Source organism: Dermacentor andersoni, chromosome 1 (genome assembly GCF_023375885.2).
Source record: "Dermacentor andersoni chromosome 1, qqDerAnde1_hic_scaffold, whole genome shotgun sequence".
Lineage (NCBI taxonomy): Eukaryota > Metazoa > Arthropoda > Arachnida > Ixodida > Ixodidae > Dermacentor > Dermacentor andersoni.
In genome coordinates this window covers 177,337,996-177,362,985 of record NC_092814.1, presented here as the reverse complement: position 1 = coordinate 177,362,985, position 24,990 = coordinate 177,337,996, and the positions used below count along the sequence as shown (strand labels likewise).

General features: G+C 45.3%; 1 protein-coding gene across 1 annotated transcript; it reads right to left on the bottom strand.

Annotated features, from left to right (window-relative positions):
- Positions 1-6,838: 6,838 nt before the first annotated feature.
- On the bottom strand, positions 6,839-23,568 carry LOC126547208 (cholesterol 7-desaturase nvd-like). The gene is made up of 5 exons (XM_055063037.2): positions 23,446-23,568; positions 15,742-15,865; positions 14,447-14,635; positions 12,685-13,280; positions 6,839-7,003 (listed from the first exon to the last, which is right to left on the bottom strand). The coding sequence occupies exons 1-5, from the start codon at positions 23,566-23,568 to the stop codon at positions 6,839-6,841; spliced, it is 1,197 nt and encodes a 398-aa protein (XP_054919012.2).
- Between the last annotated feature and the right edge of the window lie 1,422 nt (positions 23,569-24,990).

The following is a 24,990-nucleotide window of genomic DNA, read 5'->3' as shown; positions in this document are numbered from 1 at the left end:
TAACGAGCCGGCTAGCAGATGGCAGGCGAAGTTGAATTTATCAACTCAGAAGCAAAGGAAAGGGTTTGACGTATTAGTCTCATTTTCCCTTTATTAATTACTTCTCTCCACCAAGCGGGTTCTCATGCTACCGTCGCCATTCTGTAGCTGATGATGGAAATTTGTTACTCTTAGGCTAACAAATTCTTTTAACTGAACTCATTGACGGCTGGCTCATACTTGTTGCACAGCCACAGATGCGGTTGTTCTGCCAACTAGGTGTGCAATCCACTTCGAACTTCTCGACAGTTCTTTTCTATTACTTTGTACACAATTCACCAACTCTTGAGATATAGAAAGTGAATGGAAAACTTTCTCTCGCGAACTACCAATGCTGGCAAATCTTCTGCTTTGGTTTCTATGCTTCCTAGAGTGCAGGGAAAACAAGGCTCATTCTCTTTCAGTGGATGAAAGTTTGAACTGTATTTTGCGTGTACGTAAATAAAGCAGGAATAACTCCAGCCGCTGCTATCCAAGCATAGCACAGCTCAAGTTCCTCTCGCCTTGAAGCTTGAATTTGTGGCATTGGGTGCGATGGCTCACTTGAGTCTGGAGAGCTGATGCGAATGATGTCCATTCTTTTTTTCGTTGCCTTAGATGAGGCTAAATCAATGCCTTTAAGTTTCCGGAACTCCGTCGTAAGGTTGTGTGCAGGGGGCCATACACTGTCCATTGTCTGTGCAAGATTGAAAAACTGCGGTAGATTGCGAGGTTTGGGATTCAGTATTTCGGAGGACTTTTCACTTATGGTGCAGTCTATTCGTAAGAAGCTTTGGGCAAGTATCAAAGTAAACAGGTCCCATAGGGATAAGGTCATAAGTGCTTTTGACAAGGTTAAAATCAATGGAACCCTTTATCATTGAGTCGTGGAACGAACTTGTTCAATCAATCTACTACGCAATGACCAGGCTCTTGGGGCGACTGCACCCAACAGTGCAATCAAAATAACCACAGATCACAGCCAGTAGTTTATTACAACCGAAGCACGTTGTCCCTAATGAATGTCAACGCTAGGAGCATTGAAAACAAATGCGACGATCTGGAAGTTTCATTCATTGCTTATGATCCTGATATCACCGTGGTAACAGAGACTAGACTTCACGACAGCGTATATATATATAGATGAAGCAGATGTTGTACCTGTAACGCGTGAAATTATCCGTCACTGTCGCTGTTAAAGAGGGAAAGGAGTGGCACTTCTGCTGAAGAAGGGCATTTAGTATACTCTGGTCCCACACAATAAGAAGATTGAAATGGTGTAGATTGCGGCCAAACATTCCTACCAAAACGCACTTATCGGAGCTGCCTATACATCACCCAATGCTGACATCTTTATTCTGGAATCATTACACGACTTTCTGTAAGACAACAAAAAGCTCTATATATGCGCTATAATGAGTGGCGACTTCAGCTTGTCTAATTTAGATTGGGATTTGATGTAAACTACTTCAGCATGCCAGTACGCGGATCTGTTGCCAGATATTACATATGCCTTCGATCTACAGCACGTAGTACATACCGCAACGTGTCAGACTGCGTATCAAGTTCGATTCTTGATCTCGTCTTCATATCCGATAACGTCAGTCAGCTGTGTTACACTCTTGACATCGTGCCTGGTATATCGGACCCCTCCTGTGTCCTATTTAAAAGACATCTGTGGCCTAAAGCTGAGCGCAGCAAGCCGAGGCCCTACTTTAACAATGGGGACGATGTCAGCATATTAGACTTCATGGAACAAGACTATGATCACTTTTTACAGTGTCACAGGAACTTCACAAGTGTAAATATTTTGTGGCTGCACTTCAAGTGGGCGTTGTGTCACTGCATGGGTAAATCAATAATACATCACAGAAAAACAAAAACAAACGTCAAAGTCCCTGGACAACGCGCGAAATATTCAATATAAAGTGGCGCGTACAACGACTATCGTCCAAAACCCAGAGAGAGCGCCATCTTGGCTGTACTGCGATCTAATTTGCGTTCAAAAATAAAGTCATCCAGATGCTCTTTCTTTAACGCCAAAATACATAATTTTATTTCAACCGATCCGAGAAAGTTTTGGCTTCACTTGAGACAGAGGAAGGAATCACTTGAGAATGCACGATAACGACTTCACTGACCCAACCTCTACAGCAACGAAATTGAATGAGTACTTTTCGTCCATTTTTTCTTGTGTAGTAGCGGTAATGACCAAAAATTCAGCCACACACCCAGGTATGCACATTCCGAGCTACTAAACACTAAGGAAGATATGTTTTTCGGCACTGTTGAATTTAGACATTATGAAAACTTTGAGGCCCGACGAAATTCTAAATACATTTTGTTTAGATACGCGGAGTGCTGTGATAAGTATCTTCATATTCTTTTTAGCGAAAGTTTGCAGAAGGGGGAAATTCCTGCTGATTGGAAAATAGGTAAAATTGTACCCATACATAAAACGGGGGATAAGCTCACAGTAACTACTTATCGCCCGATATCGTTCTTGCGCATCGCTAGCAAGATAGTAGAACATAGAAAATGTTTAGGCATTTAAAAACATTTAAGCAGTTCTTGGAAGGCAACAATATTTTTCTTAACCAGTCAGCATGGATTCAGGCACGGCCTTTCAACAGTGACCCAGCTACTTCACGGTACTAACGAATTGTTTGCAGTTCTTGATAATGGTTGCCAGATCGACATAATCTTTCTAGACTTTGAAAAAGCCTTTGACCTCGTGCCGCATAATGATATAAAACTATAGCATCTCTTCAGAAATGAGCGTATCCTGCCGTGGTTTGACTCTTACCTAACTAAACGCCAACAATATGTTCAAATAGGTCACTCTAAATTATCAATGACTCCAGTCGTTTCAGGTGTTCTCCAGAGGTCCGTCCTTGGACCCCTATTCTTTCTTATATATCCGAATGGTCTCTTTTTTGACACTGCTGTACAATGTCAATTTTTTGCGTATGACTGCGTCGTTTATCATGTAATTCAATCTAAACATGACCAATTACTCTTAAACAATGCTTTCACGTCAATTTCTAAGTGGTGCCAGACCTTGATGATGAAGCCAGGTTTGGGTACAGGCTAGTTGCTATATCATTGTTTCAAACATTACTTACAGCGCATACAGGGACAAGGGACCAAAGGACCGTCGTTCTTTGGTCCCTTGTCTCTGTTTGCGCTGTAAGTGATGTTTGAAACACTGGATGATGAGCCTAAATATCCCTAAGTGCTCCAAAATGAGTGTAACAAGAAGAAAGAATTGGGCTATCGCATGCATTTAAAAATTAATAACGGTGGCATTTTGCCTTACGACACGTCTAAATATCTGAGTATAGAAATATCTCACGATTTACCATGGAGTGCGTACATTAAAAAACATAGTTTCGTCAACCTCAATAAGGCTCTGGTTGCTTAGCCAACGTCTGAAACAGTGTACGAGTGAGACAAAACTCGTGGGTATACATTACTGGTGCGTCCTCTACTTGATTATGGTGACGTCGTTTGGGATCCACAAACAAAAGCTGATACGAATAATCTAGAAGAAGTGCAAAAAAGAGCACTCAGGTTTATTTTTGTTAGTAGTAGAGCAGTAGAGCGGCAAGTTGGGCTAGTTGGTGGAAGTTCATCTTGTAATACTGCGCGCGTCCTGTCCTTTTCTACTTCTGTCGTCCGTGTGCCTTAGGGCATTAACCCCAGTATTACAAGATGTTTATTTTTAATGCCAATGGAATACAAGTGTCACTATCTGATCTCCGTTCAAGTTCTGGTCTCTCAATACTGGAGGAATGCCGTAAGTTACGCCGTCTCAAGATGCTTTATACGATAGTCAACGGCCAAACTAAAATGAATTTGACAAGTATTTGCTGTTTAGGACGTCTAGAAGTGTCCGTGGAAAACACGAACTTACCCTTATTGTACCCCAGGCTAGAACGATCGCTTATAATTTTCATTTTTTTTCCCAAAACGATAAGGGAGTGGAACAGGCTTCCACAAGGGCTAACAAACAAGCACTCTGGTGACTCTTTCATATCAGTTCTTTGTCATTTTTGAGCGAGGCATGTGATACCTTTAGTGCCGACATTCTTATTCAACTCGTGACCTTAGTAATAGGAGCTATTGTTCTGCGCAGTAGCGTAAAAGTATATATATTCTGTGTTCCAGTGCGTATGATCCTGCTACGTTCGAATTTTATTCCAACAATATCTTTGCTAGTAAAGTGTCCCGTTTCTTTTTGTATGTACCACCCCTGCTTTGGCTGCCAAAAATCAGCTGGCAGTATTGTCAAATAAATAAATAATAACTGCGGAGTCCCTGATTCACACTGCTGTCACTATAGCAAAGAGAGTCGCACCCACGTGAGAGCAAGCCTCTCTTGCTCCAGCTACGCAACGGCAGTGTGCAGTAATGATACTACCATCCATATCTACCAAGAGCCAGTCCTTGAAGGGTGCCTCCCGCAGACGCTGCGAATGGTTCACGTGCAGAAAAAGTATGAACAGCAGATTGGTGACAGCCTGCCTCAATTCGTTAGTGAACCCACGAGCGCATTTTTCTTTTCCCTATGCTTCACTGTCATTCACTCTCGTGGTAAGGGTAATTTAAAATCAGCTGCTAAAAAATTCAGGTGGCGATTGAGCACCTGATTTGCTGTTTGCCTGGTTGTTGGCATACGCAAAGCAGGCAATTATTCTGCACAACTTTTGCTAGCAGCTGTCATGCTATTGTTGCAGCTAATTGCAAGTGATTTAAGAAAAAAAGCAGCAATAAATGAGAATTCGACAGTTCGGTGCAGTCGACACACTAGAGACGCTTTCTGTAAACACTGCATCCAGTAGTTCCACTTTTCTTTCGGCTAACATCACATCACTTTAGAAGCAGGATTGATTTTTCTTACTTTCACTTAGTGTTGACTTATTTCTGACTCAGGTGTAAAATTTGGTGTTCTACTTCCCCACTCGGCGAGATCACGGCGTGGTCAACTTTGACAAAATTAAAAATTGTTGAAGCTTTAAACGTTTAATTTCATTTAGACTGGTATGTCTTTATGTAGTTATCGTTGTTTTGTCACGGCTGTTAAATGCGAAAAAAAATGCGTTCAACTCACCTGGGTAAGCACGACGACACGCTTTGACGGCAACTTCTTGGCAGACAGGTTCCGCGCCTACCCGCTCGTGAAATGGTTATGTTAGTAAAGGGACCTGTATGCCTTCTTGCGATGTAGCGATACATAACTGGTTGACAACACCAGATAATTGTAATGTCCACATGTGCCAAAGCGTCATCACCCATTTGTTCTTTGGGGAGGATAGTGCGGATGGTGTTGTCTACGTTTTTGTGTGCGTTTGGCTAGACAGTGCTCTTGCGAGGGAGCACGTTTAAGGTGTGCTAAGACTGCACTTAAGGAGGTCGCAGAGGTTGTACCAATTGTTCTTATTTATGACGGTGACGTATTCCATTTCTGCTACGATCCGTGCGATTTTTTTCCTCCTGCGGTTCTGCGACGGCCTCTTCCATCGTTTGGTCAGGTCTCTCAGCGCCTCCCAAAGGTGGAGCAGATGTCTGTCCACATCCGCTTTCTCCGTTGTTGCATTCAGTTGCTTGGTGGCAGCTTTAAAATCTGCTTCTAGCTCTTGTCACCACTCGAGCAGGGAGGGCGTGTCATGTTGTTCAGACTTATATATTTTGTGGTGGAAAGCATCCGAGTATTTTATTTTGATTACACGTTCTGGGATGCGTGTCGCCGCCCCTACGACTTCAGTGGTTTAGGTGCTGTGGTCTCTGCCCAGGTGTTCCATTGGGCTTTCCAGAAGCATTGAGTTAACCCTTTCATCATTGTTAGGTCGGGGCAGGTATCCCTGCTTATGTTGCTACCTATTCTCGTATGTGTATCAGGTTCTATCAGCAGCATAAATTGATGAAAAATCATGACGTGGGATAACCGGCGGCTTTTCGGAGTTTAGGTTTAGTACCTCTAGGCTGGGGGGGGGGGGGGGGGGGCGCATTGGAGTCTCCGCGAATAATGAGTTTTCTGGCTTGTTTGCTTGCAACCGAAAAAAACATGTCTGAAGACGTGCCGTCCCGATATTTAATCATCTGTCTGAACCCTTCTCCTCCTTCTTTCCGCGTTTCTTACAATAAAAAAATCCCCGTGGATTGCTCTACTTCCTAATGCGAAATTTAAGCGTAGCACCATACGTGTTTTCCTTTCGCGGTATATGGGCTGGCGTGGACAATATGTTTCGTGCGGCACGTTGCAATGGCGCGAGGTGCGGCGTGGCTGCCTCGCTTATCTGCAGGTCGCGAGAGCCAGCGCGTGGGTGACGCGTGGGCGCATTTCACAGCAGCCGTCGCCGATATACATTCCCGATGACGCGCGCTACTCTGGCACCATTTCGCAGCCATCGTCGCCGCACTACACTTTTCTTCTCACGCTTTCGCCATATCATCCTCCGCCGCTATCCGCTTCACGGTTCCACTGCACCCTCCTCTCCGCTTTGCTCCTTGCGCCTTTTATCCCGAGCTGCGCTCTGCGTTCGCTTTCATCTTTCGCTGTGCTCGTTCGCTCGGTTACGCCGCCGCCACTGCCGACGACGCTCGCCGCAGAAACAGGCGCCTAAAAGTTGCGCCCTAAAATTATAGCAAGGCCTAATGATGGCATTGAAATCTAGGAAACACACGTGCGACATAGCTTGTGCATAGTAGCTCATTGTAGCAAAACAGTGTAAATGTAGGAAAAGACCGGACGCGGATAACGAAACTGAATAACTGATAGAAGCACGATGTATTTATATAACACCTCAAAAGATGACGTTCACCATTCCAGCGTGCGAGACCGAATATCCTGCCACGTGGGGCTACTTTGGCTGTAGAACTGGTTGTACCACCTACGAAATTCGACAATAGTCTTGTCTCCTTTCTGGAAGGGTGGCTTCAACAGCATCTTCTTGTGATTCCACACGAGCAGATCCCTTTCGAACTGCAAGGCAGAAAAGATCAGATGGCAAGAACTGTTAAACTACTGGTGCTATACATATCACTATATCTCAAAAGAACAACGAAATGTTCTGCGCGTGTCATGGCAATCGACATCACGTACCTAGAGAGAGAGATAATTTATTTGAATGAAGGCAAAGAGGTCGGCCACAGCTAATGCTCTCTAGCCTGCTACTCTGCACAGGGGGCGGGGGAACAGGGACATAAAGGTGTGATGAGGGATGATGATGACATATAAAGAGGGATGCGCAACGGTGAAAGCGAGTTCAACATTCTGATAATAAACATTCAGAAAGCTAATTCATGAAGCCACTATCAGGTTCCCTATCTATCAGTAGTCACCAATTCAAGTGAACTTAAAGGCGCTAGGACGAAGCTGGCCTGTGGGCCTCCCCTGCGTGAGCAGCACAAGTGCCAAACAAAAGCTTTATGGCATGTTTGGGGCTCATGCTTATAGCATGTTTGGCATTGTTATAGCAAAGAGCTGCGATAAGCGGCTCCATCACGGCGAGCACCTGCAGGGCACATTTAGCGGCCGGATTCTCGAGACAACTGAGAATCACGCGCATTGACTCCACAAGGTGCTACAGCATGTCCTGTACGCTCTCCTTCTCATTATGTCCATCTCCTTGCTTGCCAGTAGTGCCACTGGTTTCATTGGCCCTATCATTCTTGTCTTCATGGCGCAGAGGACCACTAGGCCCCGCTGGCATGGCCATGTGCCTAGAGGGCAGCAAAGGCCATTCCGTGTATGTATCAGTCGGTGGAGGCGAATGTTTGCCGTGTGCTGTCATTGATCTTGAATTAGCAGTAGGCGCCGTTACCGTCATCGATGCACGCACAGGCACAGCTGGTCGCGGCACCCGTGCCCCGCTATGTAGTTCTTCTGAAATGGCTTTGTGGGGCTTCTTTCGCGAGCTTTGGTCACTTTGGCGCACAGATTGAGCTGCCTCTTTACGTGAAGATCGGTCTCTTGCCCTTTTTTTAAGAATACGAACTTCCTGTTTCATCTTTGGGCATTCCTTCGAAGCGGCTTCGTGATAGCCAGTACAGTTGGAACATTTAAATGAAGACGCAGTCGGGTGGTATTATGCTCGCCGCCGCAACGCGAGCAGGTGGCTTTACTTCTACAAACAGCGCTCACGTGTCCTCTCTTTAGACATTTCCGACACTGAACAGGCCTCGGAACGAATGGTTGTACACGGTGTATCACGTAGCCCGCTTTGACAGACCCTGGTAATGTCAAAGAAGCAAATATTAACTGGATACATCGGGAGTTCCCCAAGCGGTGAATGCGGACCTCAAAAGATTCTTGAGGTCCGCATGCTTGATGTCAAGCTCCATGTCGGAAATCACACTAGTCGTTGTCTCCTAGTAAGTAATAAAGGAGCGGACAGGAATTGCGCTTAACTGTGGAATGGTCTCTAGCTTCTCCAGTATTGCGGAATTTTTCAAATCTATTGTCAGGATGTTTTTGCGAGCGTTGATCCTGATTTCGTTGATTTGCCAAGGGGCCATACTTTCAAAATATTCGGTTAGAAACTGCCTGTTGAGGAAGTTAATGCTGTGTGACGTCGAGAGCGGCACGTAAGAAACCATGAACGATTCCTGCTCACTCTGATTCGATGAAGTCGTCTCAGTCAACATACGGCGCATCTTCTTCATACGGCGGCCCATGACTACGGTGTACTCACTGTCAGAGTCCATGGCTTCGGACGTTGATCTATCCCAAGAATAGAGCTGGTCCGAGCTTCCAAAGGCACGTCGTCCAAAAGTGAGCGATGGAGCAGACGAGTGACCTTGTTCAGGTGGTCGTCGGAACATCATCTTGCTCATCTTTCATGAAGTGACTCTCACGAAAATAGCAAAAACGTAACGAACTGCATAACAGCGAAAGGCCCAGAGCACCAGCGAGCTCTGGGTACTTCTTCATCTTCCCACGTAATAAAAATGCGCCAAAGTATAAGGGTGATGAAATGAGTGACTTTGGATATGCCGGTGATGTGCGGCGCATCTTTTGGTACACAAAACTAGTTCCATGGGTATGTAGTCTTCAGCCGTCTCTTAACGCATGGAACATAAAACACCAACCCTTACATTTGAAGTATCTGGTAAACTCCACGATTGTTAATTATTGCTCCTTTCATTGTGCATCATTCAGTACAGCTTCATTCAGTGTAACTTTAGGAGGAGCCGCCTGCTGCCAAAGCTCACGGGTTACGTCACGCGATCTAGCGGTCAAAAGAATGTTCCCCTTGAGCCGCCGTGACCATGAGTGGCGCTGGTTAATGCTCCCCTGGTTACATCTCGCACGCATACATAAACACCGAAGAATGCGGAGAAGGAACATCCGCCGCCGTAGCTGTAGCGCCAGTGGTAGCGCAATGCACGCGTAATGCGGAGGATGTGGCTTCCACCCGAAGCAAGTTGGTTTTTCGTCCACTTTAATTTCCCTTTTCCTTCTATCTACACTTCAATTAAAAACAATAAATGATTTCCCCTAGGTTTTCCTTAGCTTCAGTAACTGTTGGCTTCATACGGGCGTCACTACAAAAAAAACAAAAAAAAAAAGGGCCCCTCGTTTTCCCTTTTTCTCGTTAATTAGTATGCTGTATGGTTCTGCTCTCTGGTAAGAAGTGCTCATTGGTTCCTGTTATTCTTGCATCTCGACTACCGGGGAACATGGGCCTATGGTATGCTTGTTACGATGCTTGTAATCTGTTCTAGAATTGTTGCGATAACCGTTGCTCGATCTGCGATATGCCATTGATGCTTTATAAATACCAGCGTCGATTCAATGGCCGCTACCCGCCATGGTTGCTCAGTGGCTATGGTGTTAGGCTGCTGAGCACAAGGTCGCGGGATCGAATCCCGGCCGCGGCGGCCGCATTTAGATGGGGGCGAAATGCGAAAACACCCGTGTACTTAGATTTAGGTGCACGTTAAAGAACCCCAGGTGGTCGAAATTTCCGGAATCCTCCACTACGGCGTGCCTCATAATCAGAAAGTTGTTTTGGCACGTAAAATCCCATAATTTAATTTTTTCAATGGCCGCTGTCTGCGCACGCTAAACTTGACATCAATCATCAATGTTATATTCCCTTTATGACACAATTTGTCGATGCACATAAACAAAAACTAAAGGAAGAACTGACGACAATTAAGCAGACTAGAGTGATTTCTCCGCCGCTGAACTTATTTATTGCAAAAGTTGTATTTCGCAAGTTCTCAGGACGCTTACCTTTATATGGGCGACTGGCCACGAAGCAGGTGGTATTCATTATATAAGTAAGGGTGTGGGTAATTTCTAGCGAAGGAGAAACGAATTGCAGTCACTGATTCATCCTAAGGCGTTTAAAGAATTTTGAAAGTATTATTCTTTAAAAGGGAAGCAACGGATACTCCCAGTAATTTAACATGGTAGTCGTTTTGTGTCTCAGATAAAATTATAAAGCGCCTTTATGGCTGGAGCCCTGCGAGGTCACCCCAAGGGAGAGAATAACTGACGAACTTGCGGAAAACCAAATTTGCGAAAATATATCTGTAATTAAATTTCTCTCGAAAACCGTCCACAAAATAGAAAACGTTGAGGCTCTATAGATTCCAGTTGACGGCAGATTCGGGATACAGAAATTTCACGGTAAAATACGGCAGCTCGAACTTTACAATCAAACCTGAAGTTGCCTTGAATGACACCAATGATTATTCAACGCCAAACATAGATGATGGCACCGAGGATACGATGAGATGGTAGATTCTCACAGATGATATTGTGAAGAACAACTTCTTTGCAAAGCACTCAACGTCATGCTCGTCTTCTACACTATTACCTCTCAGACAAGGTGCATAGGGCGCAAAGCCTTGCGCAAATCACCAAGTGCGAACGATATTTTATAGCACAGAGGGTCGCGTGTCTCATTTCCACTTTTACGTTGCCACAAGAATGTGAATTCGATTCACAGTGGGCGTGTATAGTAAAGTATCGTTCTTAGCGCGCAAGGACTTATTGTTACCCGCCACGCGTTTCGTCCAAGTTCGTATGTGGCACCAAATCGGCTGAAATAATGAAACCGTTGCAATGACGAGCGCTTATTATCGATAGGTCTTTGTGCCTTAGAGATTGCTCTGTGCCGACTGTAGTGTTATCAAGCACGCGGGATGTAACGTTATCAAGCCTGCGTACGAAAGCAAGAGGGATTACAGGTGTCGCACTATTGGTTATCATGTCCAGTCATGTGACCGTTTTCTGTTTCGTTATAAAGCTTGTAACGCCAAGCAATAAAGGGCATTCTTTGGCCTGCCACTGCCCGCCGGCTACGTTCCGTCATTGCTTGAAAGTAGCTTGAAAGTAGCTCGCGAATACACGCAAAGTGCCTCGAGCGGCCAATCGCGCAGCAATTTTGCGTGTATTTGCGGGCTTCTTTCGCACAGAGAAAAAAACTCTTGTGTAGCACGTATTGAGCTACAGAAAGCTGTATTGGAAGTTTATCATGTTGCTCTACAGTTTTCTCGTTGACACTTGTAATCTAATTATAATATTCGAGAAGTTTGTTAAATAATTAAGACTAATTATGTAACTAGGCGGAATGCAAAAAATAATCTGAGTATCTTCAAGCGACGGCAAACAAAATTACCTTGATTCTGTCGAGCTACATGGCATTTGCATATTTTTAAATCTTAGTGCATGATTGTTGGGACACCCCGTATATGGCGCTACACTGCTGTTCACGAGGTCGGAGGTTCGATCTCGGCCGCGGCGGCCGCATTCCGATGGCGGTGGAATGCAAAAGAATAACTCGTGTGCCGTGCATTGGGCGCATATTTTTAAAGAAAAACGCCAAATGAGTTTAGACTGGTCAATTATATTTCAAAAACTGTATTTTCATTCATTTCGAGGCAACAGGTTGATTACTGAAACAGTAAACGAAGACCAATGTTCACTTTTTTTTCACCCCGAAGCTCCAGCGCTCGCTCTTCAATGTGACGACACGGATTTCAAAGTGTGTCAGCGCATTTAGGCTATTTTTCCCTACAAACATTGTTGTAACTTTCCAGGTTCTTTTAGAAGACAATGCAGTTATCTCTCGATAAAAACTTCACTAAATCGGAGTAGGCGCCTTCAAAATCTATGACGCCGTGAGGCGACGGTGCATTAACTTAAAGGTGGCCTCGCCACAGGTCTGCTGTTTCCGCGCCATATCTTTCTTACCAGCTTCCTTTTTATTTAATTGCTCTTCAAAGAACCTGAAGTAATGAAAAGTAATCTGGAGTCTCCCACTTTGGCGTGTCTCATTATCAGATCGTGGTTCTGGCAGGTAAGACCCCACAATTTTCTTACATTTTTGCACAGACAGCTTTTTTTTACCCAAGGTATCAGGTGTTCCCAGCAGCAATTAAATCTGGTTCTGCAACTGCGTCGGGAAACCCAGAAGGCTATCGTTAGTTCCTTTAATTATTCGTCTTGCGTCGACATAAAGACTGAAATCCGGGATAGTAGGTGTCCATTCACTATCAACTGCAGCGAGACGGGAAGACAAACGGCAGGAACGAGGCGAACACACAGAGCACTGTGCGGTCGCTTGGTTTTTGTCCTTTGTCTTCCTGTCGCCGCTGCAGTTAATGATGGATGTTCGTGCGTTGGCTTGAACGATCAAATGCACTCACGGATTTCGTGTAGATGATGCTTGTCAGCCAGCGGAAGAGCAAGTTTGTGCGGGGCTCGTAGTGGATCGTGTGCACCACGCGGATCCGGAACGGAGCCATCGGCGTCACAGCGACCACGGTAACCAGGCTGCCGAAGCCACACTCGACGCGCACCACGAGTAGCGCGGGTCCCTGCAGCGTCATTTTGGTCACGTTGTCGAAGAAGCGCGGGCACCGGCCAAGAACTCGGATCTTGGCGGCGATGTCGACGCAGAAGCGGTGCTCCTTTGTGTACCCCTTGGCCGTCCACAGGTGCGTGAAGAAGCGTCCCCAGCCGGTGTCGCCCGCGTTTTTCGCGAACTCCTCCGGCGGCAGTAGCACGTTGGGTCCGTGGAAGTAGCTGAAGTGCATGAAGTCCGACTCGTTTTCGGACAGGTCCCGGATGTGGCAGCTCAGCGTTTCCTCGTATCGCCTCCACGCTTTCCAGCGACCGCTTGTCACCTCGGGAACGTCTTCTACCTGCCAGCCGGGCTCTTCGCCGTCGGCGTGGTACCACAAAAACACGTTTCCCAGAAGCTCGGCCGTGGTCCAAGTTTTTATTTTCACGAAGTTGGGCACTGTAGGAAGAATAGCAGCTTAGCTAAAGGTGAGGCGATAAAGCTGTAGTACACCGGTTGTTTCACGAAATGCATTCGAAAGTTCTTAAAGGAACGGAAGATGCGATAATAAAGTTATTTCCTCATCGTTACTTTTATCACAGAGGCGCATATTAAATTCGGACTAGAGGTGCAAATTAGATGAATAATTATGCAAATCCGACTATTTAATTTATGTTAACAAAAAAAAATAACGCGCGATTGATCCGAATGGACGACTTTCCAAATGAACCCTTTCCGAAAATATAACCACGTGGCGCACCGTATTGAATTATTTCTTTTACCCAAATGAATTATGGTGAATTGTCCACATGAAAGCGAAGCTCAACAGCCAAAGAGCACAACTGGCCTTCTTTTACAGTAGACACCCATAAGTGATGTTACTGGTTACGCCTCACCATCTGGCGAATTTCAAGCAAGAGACCTCATATGTGTATTTCGGTTTCATTTTTTTTTTATGTGGTTATGTTTGAAACTAGCCCGAAGTCAATACGCTGTAAAAATTATGAGCGTCTACTTTTTTCCGTTTCTGGAAACGGTTATCAACAGCTCGGATCACGGACTTCAAGTCTTCCATTACTGTCAATCGTCTAACTCACCTGGTTAAAAAGGTAATTAGGCTAAATACTTGTGTAGTTACCTCCTAGTCATTTTCAAATGCATCTGTCCTAAAATTAACCCAGAAAAAAATAATTATCTCGTCTTCCCTATTTTTAGGCGATTTCGAACGTACTTTGTGAAACACCTACAGGTATAAACGCCAGTGGCAAGAAACCTGAGCGCTGCGTTTGGCTCTCAATGAAATGTCTTTACGGGAAAACATGCACAAGACGACGTACTTTAGCCACTTCGTTTTGGTATCTTACGCATAAAACAAAATTCGGCACGAAAATTGGCGAATGCAGCGAGCAATGCCATGTGCACCTCGGTTGTTAACCAAGGTCTAGCTCTTGTTGCGTACACAGATAGAGTGTGTTTTGCTCAGGTTTCATTTGGATCTGTTAAAGCAATAATAATAATAATAATAAAGAAAGCGCTGGCTTGAGCATGGACACTTGTGTACCATGCTTCATGGCTGAAATCTTAGCGCCACAGCCTGTTATTACGAGAAGATGGTAACAGCGCACCTTTGGCCGAGTAAGGAACGTGGGTGCAGGCGCCGTCGTTTGCGTCGAACCTCCACCCGTGGAAGGGGCACTCGATGCAATCTCCCACCACACGGCCCATCACTCCCAGGTGGGCGCCCAGGTGCGGGCAGTAGGCGTCAAGCACGTGTGCAGCGCCGTCCTCGGTACGAAACGCGACAAGCTCTAATCCTGTAGAAAGAGGAAAATATGTTAGCGCTTCTCGCGAAATGGGCTCCAGATTGCCCGATCAACTGTGGGCCGGATATGGACATGCACCGTTTTGTCCGATTAAAACTGTCTTGCTGCATCGGGAAGGCTACGTGGCTCTTAGTCCTGGTCTTCTCGAACTGCAGTACGCTCACCTCCATTTTCCATGGAGAGTGCATGAGCGATCCAAGAGCCCGCTACAGTGAGACGATATTAAGGTCGAGTAATGTATTCAAGGAGCGACAGCAAGGCATTTGCGACGTTTGCGGGCATTTGCCGCAACAGGCAGTGCAGCAACGCACCCATAGCCAGCAAGTTCGTTGAACCATTAGCTAGGACAATGGCGGTGTCGATGTGAAAGCCAGCTGCTATCGCAGCAAGTGAGCTCAGTCGGAGGAATTCGCGAAGTCTGAAATTTTTTTTTTTATCTTCCAAAGGACGTCCCTTATACCTTTCACTTCCCAAGGAATGAAGGCTTTACGCTTAAGGCGTGCAGTATGCTAGCCAAATTATGGATATTTCAGTGGAGCATACATAAGGGACCGATGTCGGGCTGCTTGGGGTTCCACTTGGGAGGGAAAGCACCGCGTCAGACGAAGGCTAAGAAAGGACGAGTACACATGCGCTCAATAACAACGTTGTCTTTATTGCAACGAGACAACATGTAGAACACGCACTGCCCCCTGCATGCGTCGAACTTCGTCGTTCTTGAGGGGAAAACCACTTATTTAAAATCAATGATTCACCCTTCTTCTGCACGAAGACATTTTATCTTTGATTTTATATCTTTGACGATATGCTCGACGCATGCGGAGTGTTGTACGTGTTCTGCATATTTATTGTAGTGTTGCAATAAAGACAACGTTGTTAGTCAGCGCATATGTTGTTCTTTCTTAGTACTAGTCTTAAGAGCTGTTTCCCCTCCCAAATGAATAGAACGGTAAAATTGAGTAGGAAAAACACTTAATAATGCCTCGATATCTTGCTTTATTTCTTTTTTTTATCGCCGAACATATTTGCGCAAAGGCTCTTGTCCTTTTTCTCTTTGTTGAACACGTAAAAGAGCGATACCCCGACACAAAACTTACCAAGTACGTCGACTCGCTTTACTTGGTTCACCTTGAGTTCTTGAGACTCTATAATAGGAAACCAGCCATTGGGATACACCGGCGGCAAATCCTCTTGAGGATACCGTCTTCGGGCAGGAATCAACTGCATGTGCAAGTATGCAATGCTTTAAACATATATGAAGGTTTCCAGTCATTAAGCAACGATTCATAGGCTCCTATTGAACATCGAACAAGTGGCGGCGCATGGGTAGTTTCCTAGGGACATCACAGTTGTTATACTCAAAATGTTTGTTTCCGACTTGAGGAGCTTGTGAGAGGTACTAAATAGCGTATGCAGCTGCGCGAATGCAACAGACTATTGAATTAGTCTATGGTTTTGTGCATGAGGTTCTAGGAAGCCGCTACTTCAATACTGAGCAATGCGCATTAGTAAGCGCAGGCAGAATTTTTAGTTAAGGATGTGGTGTGTTTACATTTGTCTGATCCCTGCCAGTGAGGAACTCTATATGCTATGTTATTAGCAAGTACCATCCTGTAGGGTAGTTTTCTGGGCCATTTGATGCACGACGACAGTGTGATCGTTCCAGCAAGTAAAGACGCGAGCAGAAGACAAAGAAACGCATAGGTCGACTAAGTTATAGGTTGATAGGCCAGCGTTGTCCTCTGCGTTTCTTTGTCCATGTGCTCGCGTCTTTACGTGCTGGGAAAGACATGCTGTCAACATCATGCCGTCCGAGGAAGGGAGAGGTGTTATTGTAAGCACAATTAGTACGCCTTCGTCGTAACTTATTACCCAAGGGGAAACGAAACCAGGGTAGTTATCGATCCCTACTGTGCATCCTTCTTTAAACACTGAAACGTGTACTCGCAATCTTAAAGTTAGCTGAACGTATTCTATGTTTATATGTGCACCGAGTGGCTGCCTACTCTCTGTGTCATGAAGGAACACAAATGGTGCTTCTTTGTGTATAAGTATCACGGCTCGACAGACGAGATGAAAGCAGCAGATAAACAGGGCACTCTTGTTTACTACAATTCATTCGTTTTACTCCTTGTGCGTTGTCGCCACTACACATGAGAAAATGCAAGTCACTACAAATGAAGAAATGAACAGGTGTTCGAAATGAAATAATTTTTCACTGTTACACTTCAACATCCATGGCGTTAATAGACTTATTAACAGTCTCCAGACATTTATTTGTTAAAGGGAAGCTGAAGAGCTTTCTAGAAAAAAAATGAGTGAACAGCTGTACGCAACGGTTTTCAACCCTCCGAATCCAAATATCGCATCGAAATTGAGCGAAAGGAAGCGCAAACTGGTTCTATTTCGGCGAAAACTGCAGCAGCAGACTCGGACAGCTGGCGCGCCTCGTTTCCGCCTGTGATTGGTCGGGCTGCTCGTGACGTCAACAGTGGTGTTCGTCCGGACAGGCCGCTGCCACCACACATGAAGCACGGTGCAAGGTGGTTTGGCGCTGTGGTTTGGTGAGAGGCGTAATGGTAAATTTCGAGACCTTGCGTTTCTCTGAGGAGTTCGGCGTTACTCCCTACATGTATACGTAGACAGCCTCTCCAAGGAGCAAAAGATGATGGTAGCAAGCAGTACTTTTGACGCGAACGAAAGCGAACTGTTAGCATCTCCTCGTGTTAGAAATGTTCTTTGGTGAGTATGTTTTTTGCAAAGCTGCATTCAGCGATCCAGTGAGTTCATTTTCGGGCAAACAACTGTACTGTTATGTTCCTGCATGCCTCCTCGTGGAACGTAAGGAGGGATGCGATCGTCGGCATTTGTACGCTGCCCCAAAGCTGTCGCCAATCTACACAGACGGTTTACATGCGGGAAAAGCTTTCCGGCTCCTGTAGCACGTGTGGTGGCCTTCATCAGCACGCCATGCGCACGCTAATCGTAACCGGAGCCGTAAAGGCGGCGAATTCCGTTGGCTACGTGAGACAGCCTCTTGCTCTCTATGCACGAGGCGGAGCGCAGCGTCCTGGCGTGCACCGGCTTTCAAACACAAGAAAGCTTTACACTTGCACTGCATTATGGTCGCTGCATGTTGGCTGTTTCACAACACACGTGCAATTAGAAAATTATCGGCGGTTTACGACCAAACCTACGTCCAGGGTGGGAGTTGAACATGTACCTTCCTTTCAGCGTGCTAACATGAAGGAGCTAGCAATAAATCAAAATCCATGTTTAGACGAGTTCGCGCACTCATAAGGTCTTCCAAGGCAAGTTGCCATCCGCCCGCCCGCACCCGTCCCGCCTTAGTGCGTTCGTTGCCCCGACCTTTTCGCGCTACGTTTAGAAAGCCTGCTAGCAGAAAGTCGTGCTCTCACTCATTCACGCCTTATTGATAAACTCTGGTAGTAATCGTCATCACGGAAGTAGTTAGAGCACAGCACTGTTGTTCTTGAGCGCTTGAAATTCTTTCGATTCACAGCAACGTCCCACTTAGCTGCAAGCTTCTTGTTTTGCGGGGAGTAATGGAACATCGTCGTGGCCGCTGGTATTCGTGCAACCTTAGTCTGCACAGAACGCCGGCATGATCGGCTTACCACTTCAACTACCACTCTACATACACACAAACAAAGGAATGCAGGCTCGAGCGAGGTAGATTATGACGGCGCGCACGCAAAAACAGGCGCGGTAAGGCATGGTCGTGAAGACTGGGAAGGAGCGGAACACCAGTGCTGACGTCACCACGGCGCGGTTTCCGGTCTCCGCTCGCATCGTCAGCGTCAGCAGCAGCGCGCGGCGCTCGACGGGGGGCGGAGCGACAGCGCAATTTTAACCGGCGATTACGTCGTTTCTAAGTGAAAAATCCCGCCCAAAATTTTACGTGCATTGTTTATAAGGTCCCCGCATCCGTATATGAGCGTCTTATTGAATTCGACAGACTCTTCAGCTTCCCTTTAACACAAATTTCAGTATGATATAATTGCTCGGACTAAGACGTAGTTTGCGCCTGAGTAATCTGTGAGCCTCCTAGGTGACAACTTAGGTTGCATTCTACGACTTCAGAGAAGAAAGGTTTGAAGTGCTCCGCTATTTGTCAGCACAACCCCAGGGATTATAATCATCTCCCGTTTAACCACAAATATATCACCGCAATATGAGGCGCTATTTATTGAATTTTATTGTGGGATAACCGTCGGCGTGGTGTACCGTTCACCAAGTTCTAAAGTCTCTTTTTTTCCTTCAGGCCTTAGAAAGAATGTTAGATGAGCTGGACACCAGAAATAAGGAGGCACTCGTGTGTGAAGACTTTAACTAAAACCTAAACTCGATCCCTCTAACTTTTCGTATCAAACATTATATGAATCATATGGGTTCACAAATAGCGTTTTTACTTGCTTCATCAGTGCGTCAACAATAAAAATCGCTTTGTCAAACAGCTGCACGTACCGATAGAATTTCACTTCTAGAAAGTTTATCCGCGATGCGCGAATACTTTATTGAATCTTAAATAATGCAATGACAAAGAGCATAACGCTAATCCATGAACACGCCAAGGAGCACTGCAAACAGCCGATCAACCCTTGGATGACGCAAAGTGCCTTAGAGCTATCCCGCATCAAGGAACATAGGCATAGAAAGCAAAAGGAAAGGAAAGATAATGTTTGCTACAGAAATCAATAAAAGCTATTCAGGAGCAAATTAGCGCTTCTAGACGACGCAGTGAGAAAAGGGTATTATAGAAAATCGTACTATCATAGCTAGTCAAATGAGCCCAAGAAAGCTGCGGGAACTAATTCATTCGGTTAATAAAGGTATTACTCAGCAGGCCAGCCCTATTGCACAGGCCAGTACCCAGTGCCACGCCGGATTATGTGCACAGTGTCGCGCTGGATGCTGGGCAGGCGCCGCCTACTGGGAGGCGCTGGGTACTGCCGCGAAAAATAGCTCTAGCGCGTTAAATACGCGGTGCCTGGCCACTGTATATATTTTTTTTGAATACAGAAAGCAACAGAGAGCGTTTTAGTGCAACAAAAAAATTGCTTTGTCCTGGATTCGATGATCGGACCTACAGATCGCTAGCCAGGTACTTTACCACTGCGCCACGCCAGCTTTTTACTCTTTATTGCATGGAATTATGGGTAGTGTCAAACTAGTATTATTATATTACATTTGAATATACATGAGAAACAAATACACACATGGTGCGCAGTCCAATGAAAGTTCAAAATTCGGACAAACAAACGCAAGCGTCCAGACGCAAAATCCATTCAGGTACGGGAACAAAGGTAGCAACCACACTACGCACTTGAGCAGTCTCTTCTCGAAAGAAGGCGTGGCGTAGGAGAAGCCGAATGATCGACAGACATGCTGAGCCACTACGCCACGCTAGCAGATAGACATGCATGGATAATTTGCCATCTCAAAAACCGAGAAGCAGTTTTAATTTCGCACAGACATGGTAGATGCGCTATCGCCCAGCAAATAAAACTCACGTCTGTACCAGAAAGAAAAGTTGCTGTCCGTATTCAGTAGTATGCTTGGAAGTGCCACAACATCGATTTTCACTTGCGATTGGTATTTTAACTTCGAAAAAAGTGCTAAATGAACAGCCGACCCGGGACGCTGTATGAGTTGTTACTGCCGATTTCGATAGCCCTTCCTTGTTCTTCACGCAAAGGATATGCTACGTTTTCTTAGTTCAGTGATGCGTTTCAATCGACACGTCTGTCTAGTCATAAGTCTCCGTCAGAGAAGCGCAGGCTAGTGCTGGCAGCTTCGGCGACAGCACATATACCTGTGTTAATTTGTGACGCGTCACATCGGCGCTCATCGCTTCTTGTGCTGGCACTGTAGACACACACAAAATGGTTTATTAAAGAACACCGTTGGGAAAGCTACAATATAGAGCGATTTATCCTTGTGAGACTTGTTGATTCCTGAGCCCAGACGCGCCGATAGCGTGCAGACGGACTCGGCGGATACGCTAGACCTAAGCTTCGGTGGGGACTGATCTTGGCGCAGGTAGCTGGCGAAAGCTAAAATGTGTATTTGAGCCTCAGAACCTTTTGTTAGTACAATAGGGAAAGTGGAAGCGCATGAATCGCCTGAGCTTTGTTATCGGTACGATAATATCAACCAGCGGTATTCTTCGAACTCGGGGTACGTTCGAGCGCGTCTGAACGACTTCTGGATTCCATGTCCACTCCACAACACTGCGACAACGGCCACAACTCCCAGTGATGTAACGTGCAAACTACTAAAAAACGCGGCACCCTCTGCGTATGCGTGGTTTGGTTCAAGAATTTACCTATCCGCCTAGTCAAAAGGGAAAATGCAAAAAAACGAGAATGATCTTCAGTGTCAAATGTGCATGCATAAAGAGGGCAGCTCACGCACCTTTATTCCAAGCTGCGACACGAAATAGGGTTTTATGACCCCAAAAGACAAGAGACTAGTATCAAGCGATGAAACTGTATAAAGCATTTAATATTCAGCAGCGCTCGTCCTTGCGTACTGGAACCAGCGCGGCACAAGCCCAACCAGTGCAATTTTCAGTGTGAACCAGCGAACTCCAGCGAGAACCAGCGCCTGTAGAACACAAACCAGTGCACCGCGTTCTCACTGTCCCAGCGCTCTCACTGGTGTCCCAGTGAGTCCCAGAGAGCGCCAGCGTCTCCAGTGCGATCCAGTGTCAAATACGCGCTGTTTTCACAGTGGAAGGCAACGAAAGACGCTGGTTTTTGCATTAGGGAGGCTGCCTGATATTAATTTATACGCTGACTCAAAGCTACAATAAGCAAACAATTTCAATCTGTTTTTCCCTCCTTTGCCTCTAACTTACCGCTGAAGAAGTAATCGCCCTAAGTATTTCAATACCAACTTGTAAAGCCACAGGGTGTGACAGGATATCAATGAGTATAATGAAATCTAATGAAGATTAACTGTGCCCCTATGTGGCGCAATTTTTTTATTGCGCTTTTTACGCTGGTACATATACTAATCTGCTGAAAAGAGCTATGGTATCTCCGATTTTTAAGAACGGTAATCTCTTGTTAGGAAAATACAGACCCATTTCGATACTATCAACCGTTAACACAGCGTTCGAACAGCTTATATCCCAGCGAATTACTAAGTTTCTAAAAATTTAATGATTTACCTCCACTGCAGCACTGATTTTGTCGAAATAAATCAACTAGAACGGCAGTTACTGATGTGATAAACGACAGTAAAGCTTTGTCGAATACCAAAAAAATTGTAAGAGGAATTGTCCTGGACGTAAACAAAACCGTTCGACACCGTCGATCATCACGTCGTTGCCAAGGAAGTTAGAAGTCTATGGATTTTGTAGTGACATTCTAAATTTCTCTTAGAGCAATCTAGAGGAAAGGTGCCAGAGCATATACACGGAAAACATTTCGTCTAACTTCTTAACTATTTCATATGGTGTACCGCAGAGGTCAGCGTTGGGACAGATACTGTTTGCGGTGTACATTAACGACCTTCCCCAAAGGCTTGATAAGGGAGAGGCAACAATGTATGCTGACGGTACGGTGGTTCTAATGTCAGGCAAGGGTTTCGTCAACTATGAAATGCTGCTAATAAGCAACTAGAAAAGATAAGAAAGAAGGTTAAGAGACATCACATTAAGCTTGACAACGCATAAAAAACAAGCTACACTACATTTTTTATCAGTAGAGCTGAAATAGCAGCACCAACAAATTAGAAGGTCACAACAACAGTTGCAGAAGTTCACGAGTAGAAATAGCGCGTTATAACGCTAGGTTCATCACTTCATTACAGGCACACATAACCAATGTTTGCAGCCGGCTAAGTCGGGCTTGATCTGCACCTTATATGAAATGGGAACACATCTTTCTTCTTTTTTTTTTCGGTCAGGCAGATGAGCCTTATTGTACTGACCAATCGGAAAGATTTCTTTTGTACGTCCGCCATGCAAAAAAAATAAAATACTGAAAAGGGTTCATGGAGAGGCCTTCACTCGGTGAAAGCCAAAGCAAATGTCTCTTCTCTTCGGTGCGGTGAAAAGGCCAGGCGATGAGCACCTAAAGTGACCGCTAATACCAATAAATTTACGCACTGATAGCATTGATATGTACGAGGTCATGCACGAGGAAAAATAGTGGTGCAATACCACGGCAAAGAACCTCGTCATGAGTCGAGTATTTTTTTGTTGCAACTGTATGAAACTGGCCTTCATGCTTACACTTAGTTTAAACCCCAAGTGATGCTTCGTAGCAACCAAAACGAATAAAAAAAAAGAGTGGCGTCTTTCTCTAACCTTTGCGCTTTTAGTCACAGTAGTCGTTAACGATGTCATAACTATATCACCGCTGCCTACTCACTGACCTCTTCCTGTCCTCCCACCCACCTTTATATGATAATTTATAACCGATGTGCGAAGTGCCGGCACTTCGCTTTCCTTTATACTGCTTTCCCGTTGTATTCTTTTTATTAGCCTGTATGATTTGTTTCAACGAGTACTGTAATTAGCCTTGATGTACTGACACCGCCTTTTGTGACGCCCATATATCTATTGGGCTATTTGATAAAACAAATTGCACTGAAAATAATTTCTGGTGGGTGCAACTTTTCCGAAGAGCCCGTGGAAAGCACTCCCGTGAATGAAGGCGAAAACGCATTTCATGCGCACTGTTAAGGCTAAACTGTACTACTCGCTAAGTACGGGGACACGCACAGCAAGTAGAAAAGCAATCTACAGAATAAATTGAAAGTCTTACCCTTTTCTTATCTTCCGACACCCGTGAACGGTGCCGAAAGAAGGCCCAGGTGAGGCTGGCGAACAAAGCAATGAGCGGCGCAAAGCCCAGGTTGAACAAAAAGAACACGTCCATGGAAATCATGGCAAGGGGCTAAGCTTTCATGGGTCTGCTGTGGGAAGCAGGCGCGCCATCTGAGTAAATGCGAGGAACGGGCGTCGCCGTCTTAAATTTGGTGTGCAGAGTCGGACCAGACAGTAACGAGCAAACGAGACGGTACTCGTGCACCTCTGTGCTTCGTCCTTCTCGCAGATCCTCTTAGACGAAAACAGGAGAAAACCAGCCACAACACGTGACTGCCGATTAAAAATTAATAACGAAAAGAGACAAAATAACAAAAAAGCACCTCGCAGAACGCATCGCACGCTGGGTGCTGCCGCTAATGAGATTAGCATTCATGCAATGTACCGCAAATCCACATTGCTGAAGAGGCCTTGGATTATATTCCGATTAGATTGCAGTAGCTACTGGTTTGTTTTGAATTTCGCGCATCCCACGCTTACGTAGGAATTGGTGTTAAGCGAAGCTCTCTTGGAAGTTTCCGCGAATGTGCAATACAAATGTTATGCAAAGCGAAACGCTTATGACGGGAATGTTTGTATAAAATGACGCATACAAGGGAATGTACTTCTGTGAACTTCTGCGTAGCCGACTTCTTTGAATATTCTGTCGCCGACTTCTTCACTTCGCTGCAGCTCAACACTCCTCCCTCAGTGCGCGCTCAAGAACAAGCAGGACAACAAGAAAAGAAAAAAAAAGCCAACCTCCCTCAATGCATGTTCAAGTTCCAGTTTGTTCACTTGAGTTCTTGTCCCACGCTGGCCGCTTCGGCTGCCGACTTCACTTGTGGCCTATTGTCCTCAATATCTATTGTCCTGCCGAAAATGTTATTTTCGTAGCTAACTGGTCTGATTTCAGTAAACAAATGTGCTTGCGCGTGCTAACACCTGTGTCTGCATTCTCTGAATAAACTTAGTTGCGAGTGACGCTATTTTTGTCCTGTCGTTTCATCGTACGGTTTGGCGTCTTTTACGCCATAATCAAGTTATGGTCGTGCTTGCCTCAGTTGTGCGGCGTATTTGTTCTGGCCTTTTGGGAAGACCTCTTATCCGGAAGATATTAAGTTGCATTACAGGTAGCAACTCTACTTATTGTTCTAACTGTCCCAGCATTTGCTGCGAAGTTTGGACGAACGTTTCCACTTTTGTTTTCTCACACTAGGGATTTTCTTGCAATATTTAAGCTTTCGTGGGCAGATAGCATTGTGTATGAACAAATATACAATAGGCAGTCTCGTAAGATTGACGGCTCCGCACAGTAATAAAACGTAGGCATTTAGTAATTACAATTATTCTACTAAGCTGGTATATTACCGAGAATGGCTAGCGGCCCCGATTAGACACAGTTGCAGAGTCGAATTTCGAAAGTGCGCATGAAGACAGTAGGACTTCGCAAGATATTAACAGGGGAAATGTGGCAGATGATAGAAGGAATAAACAGTCGACC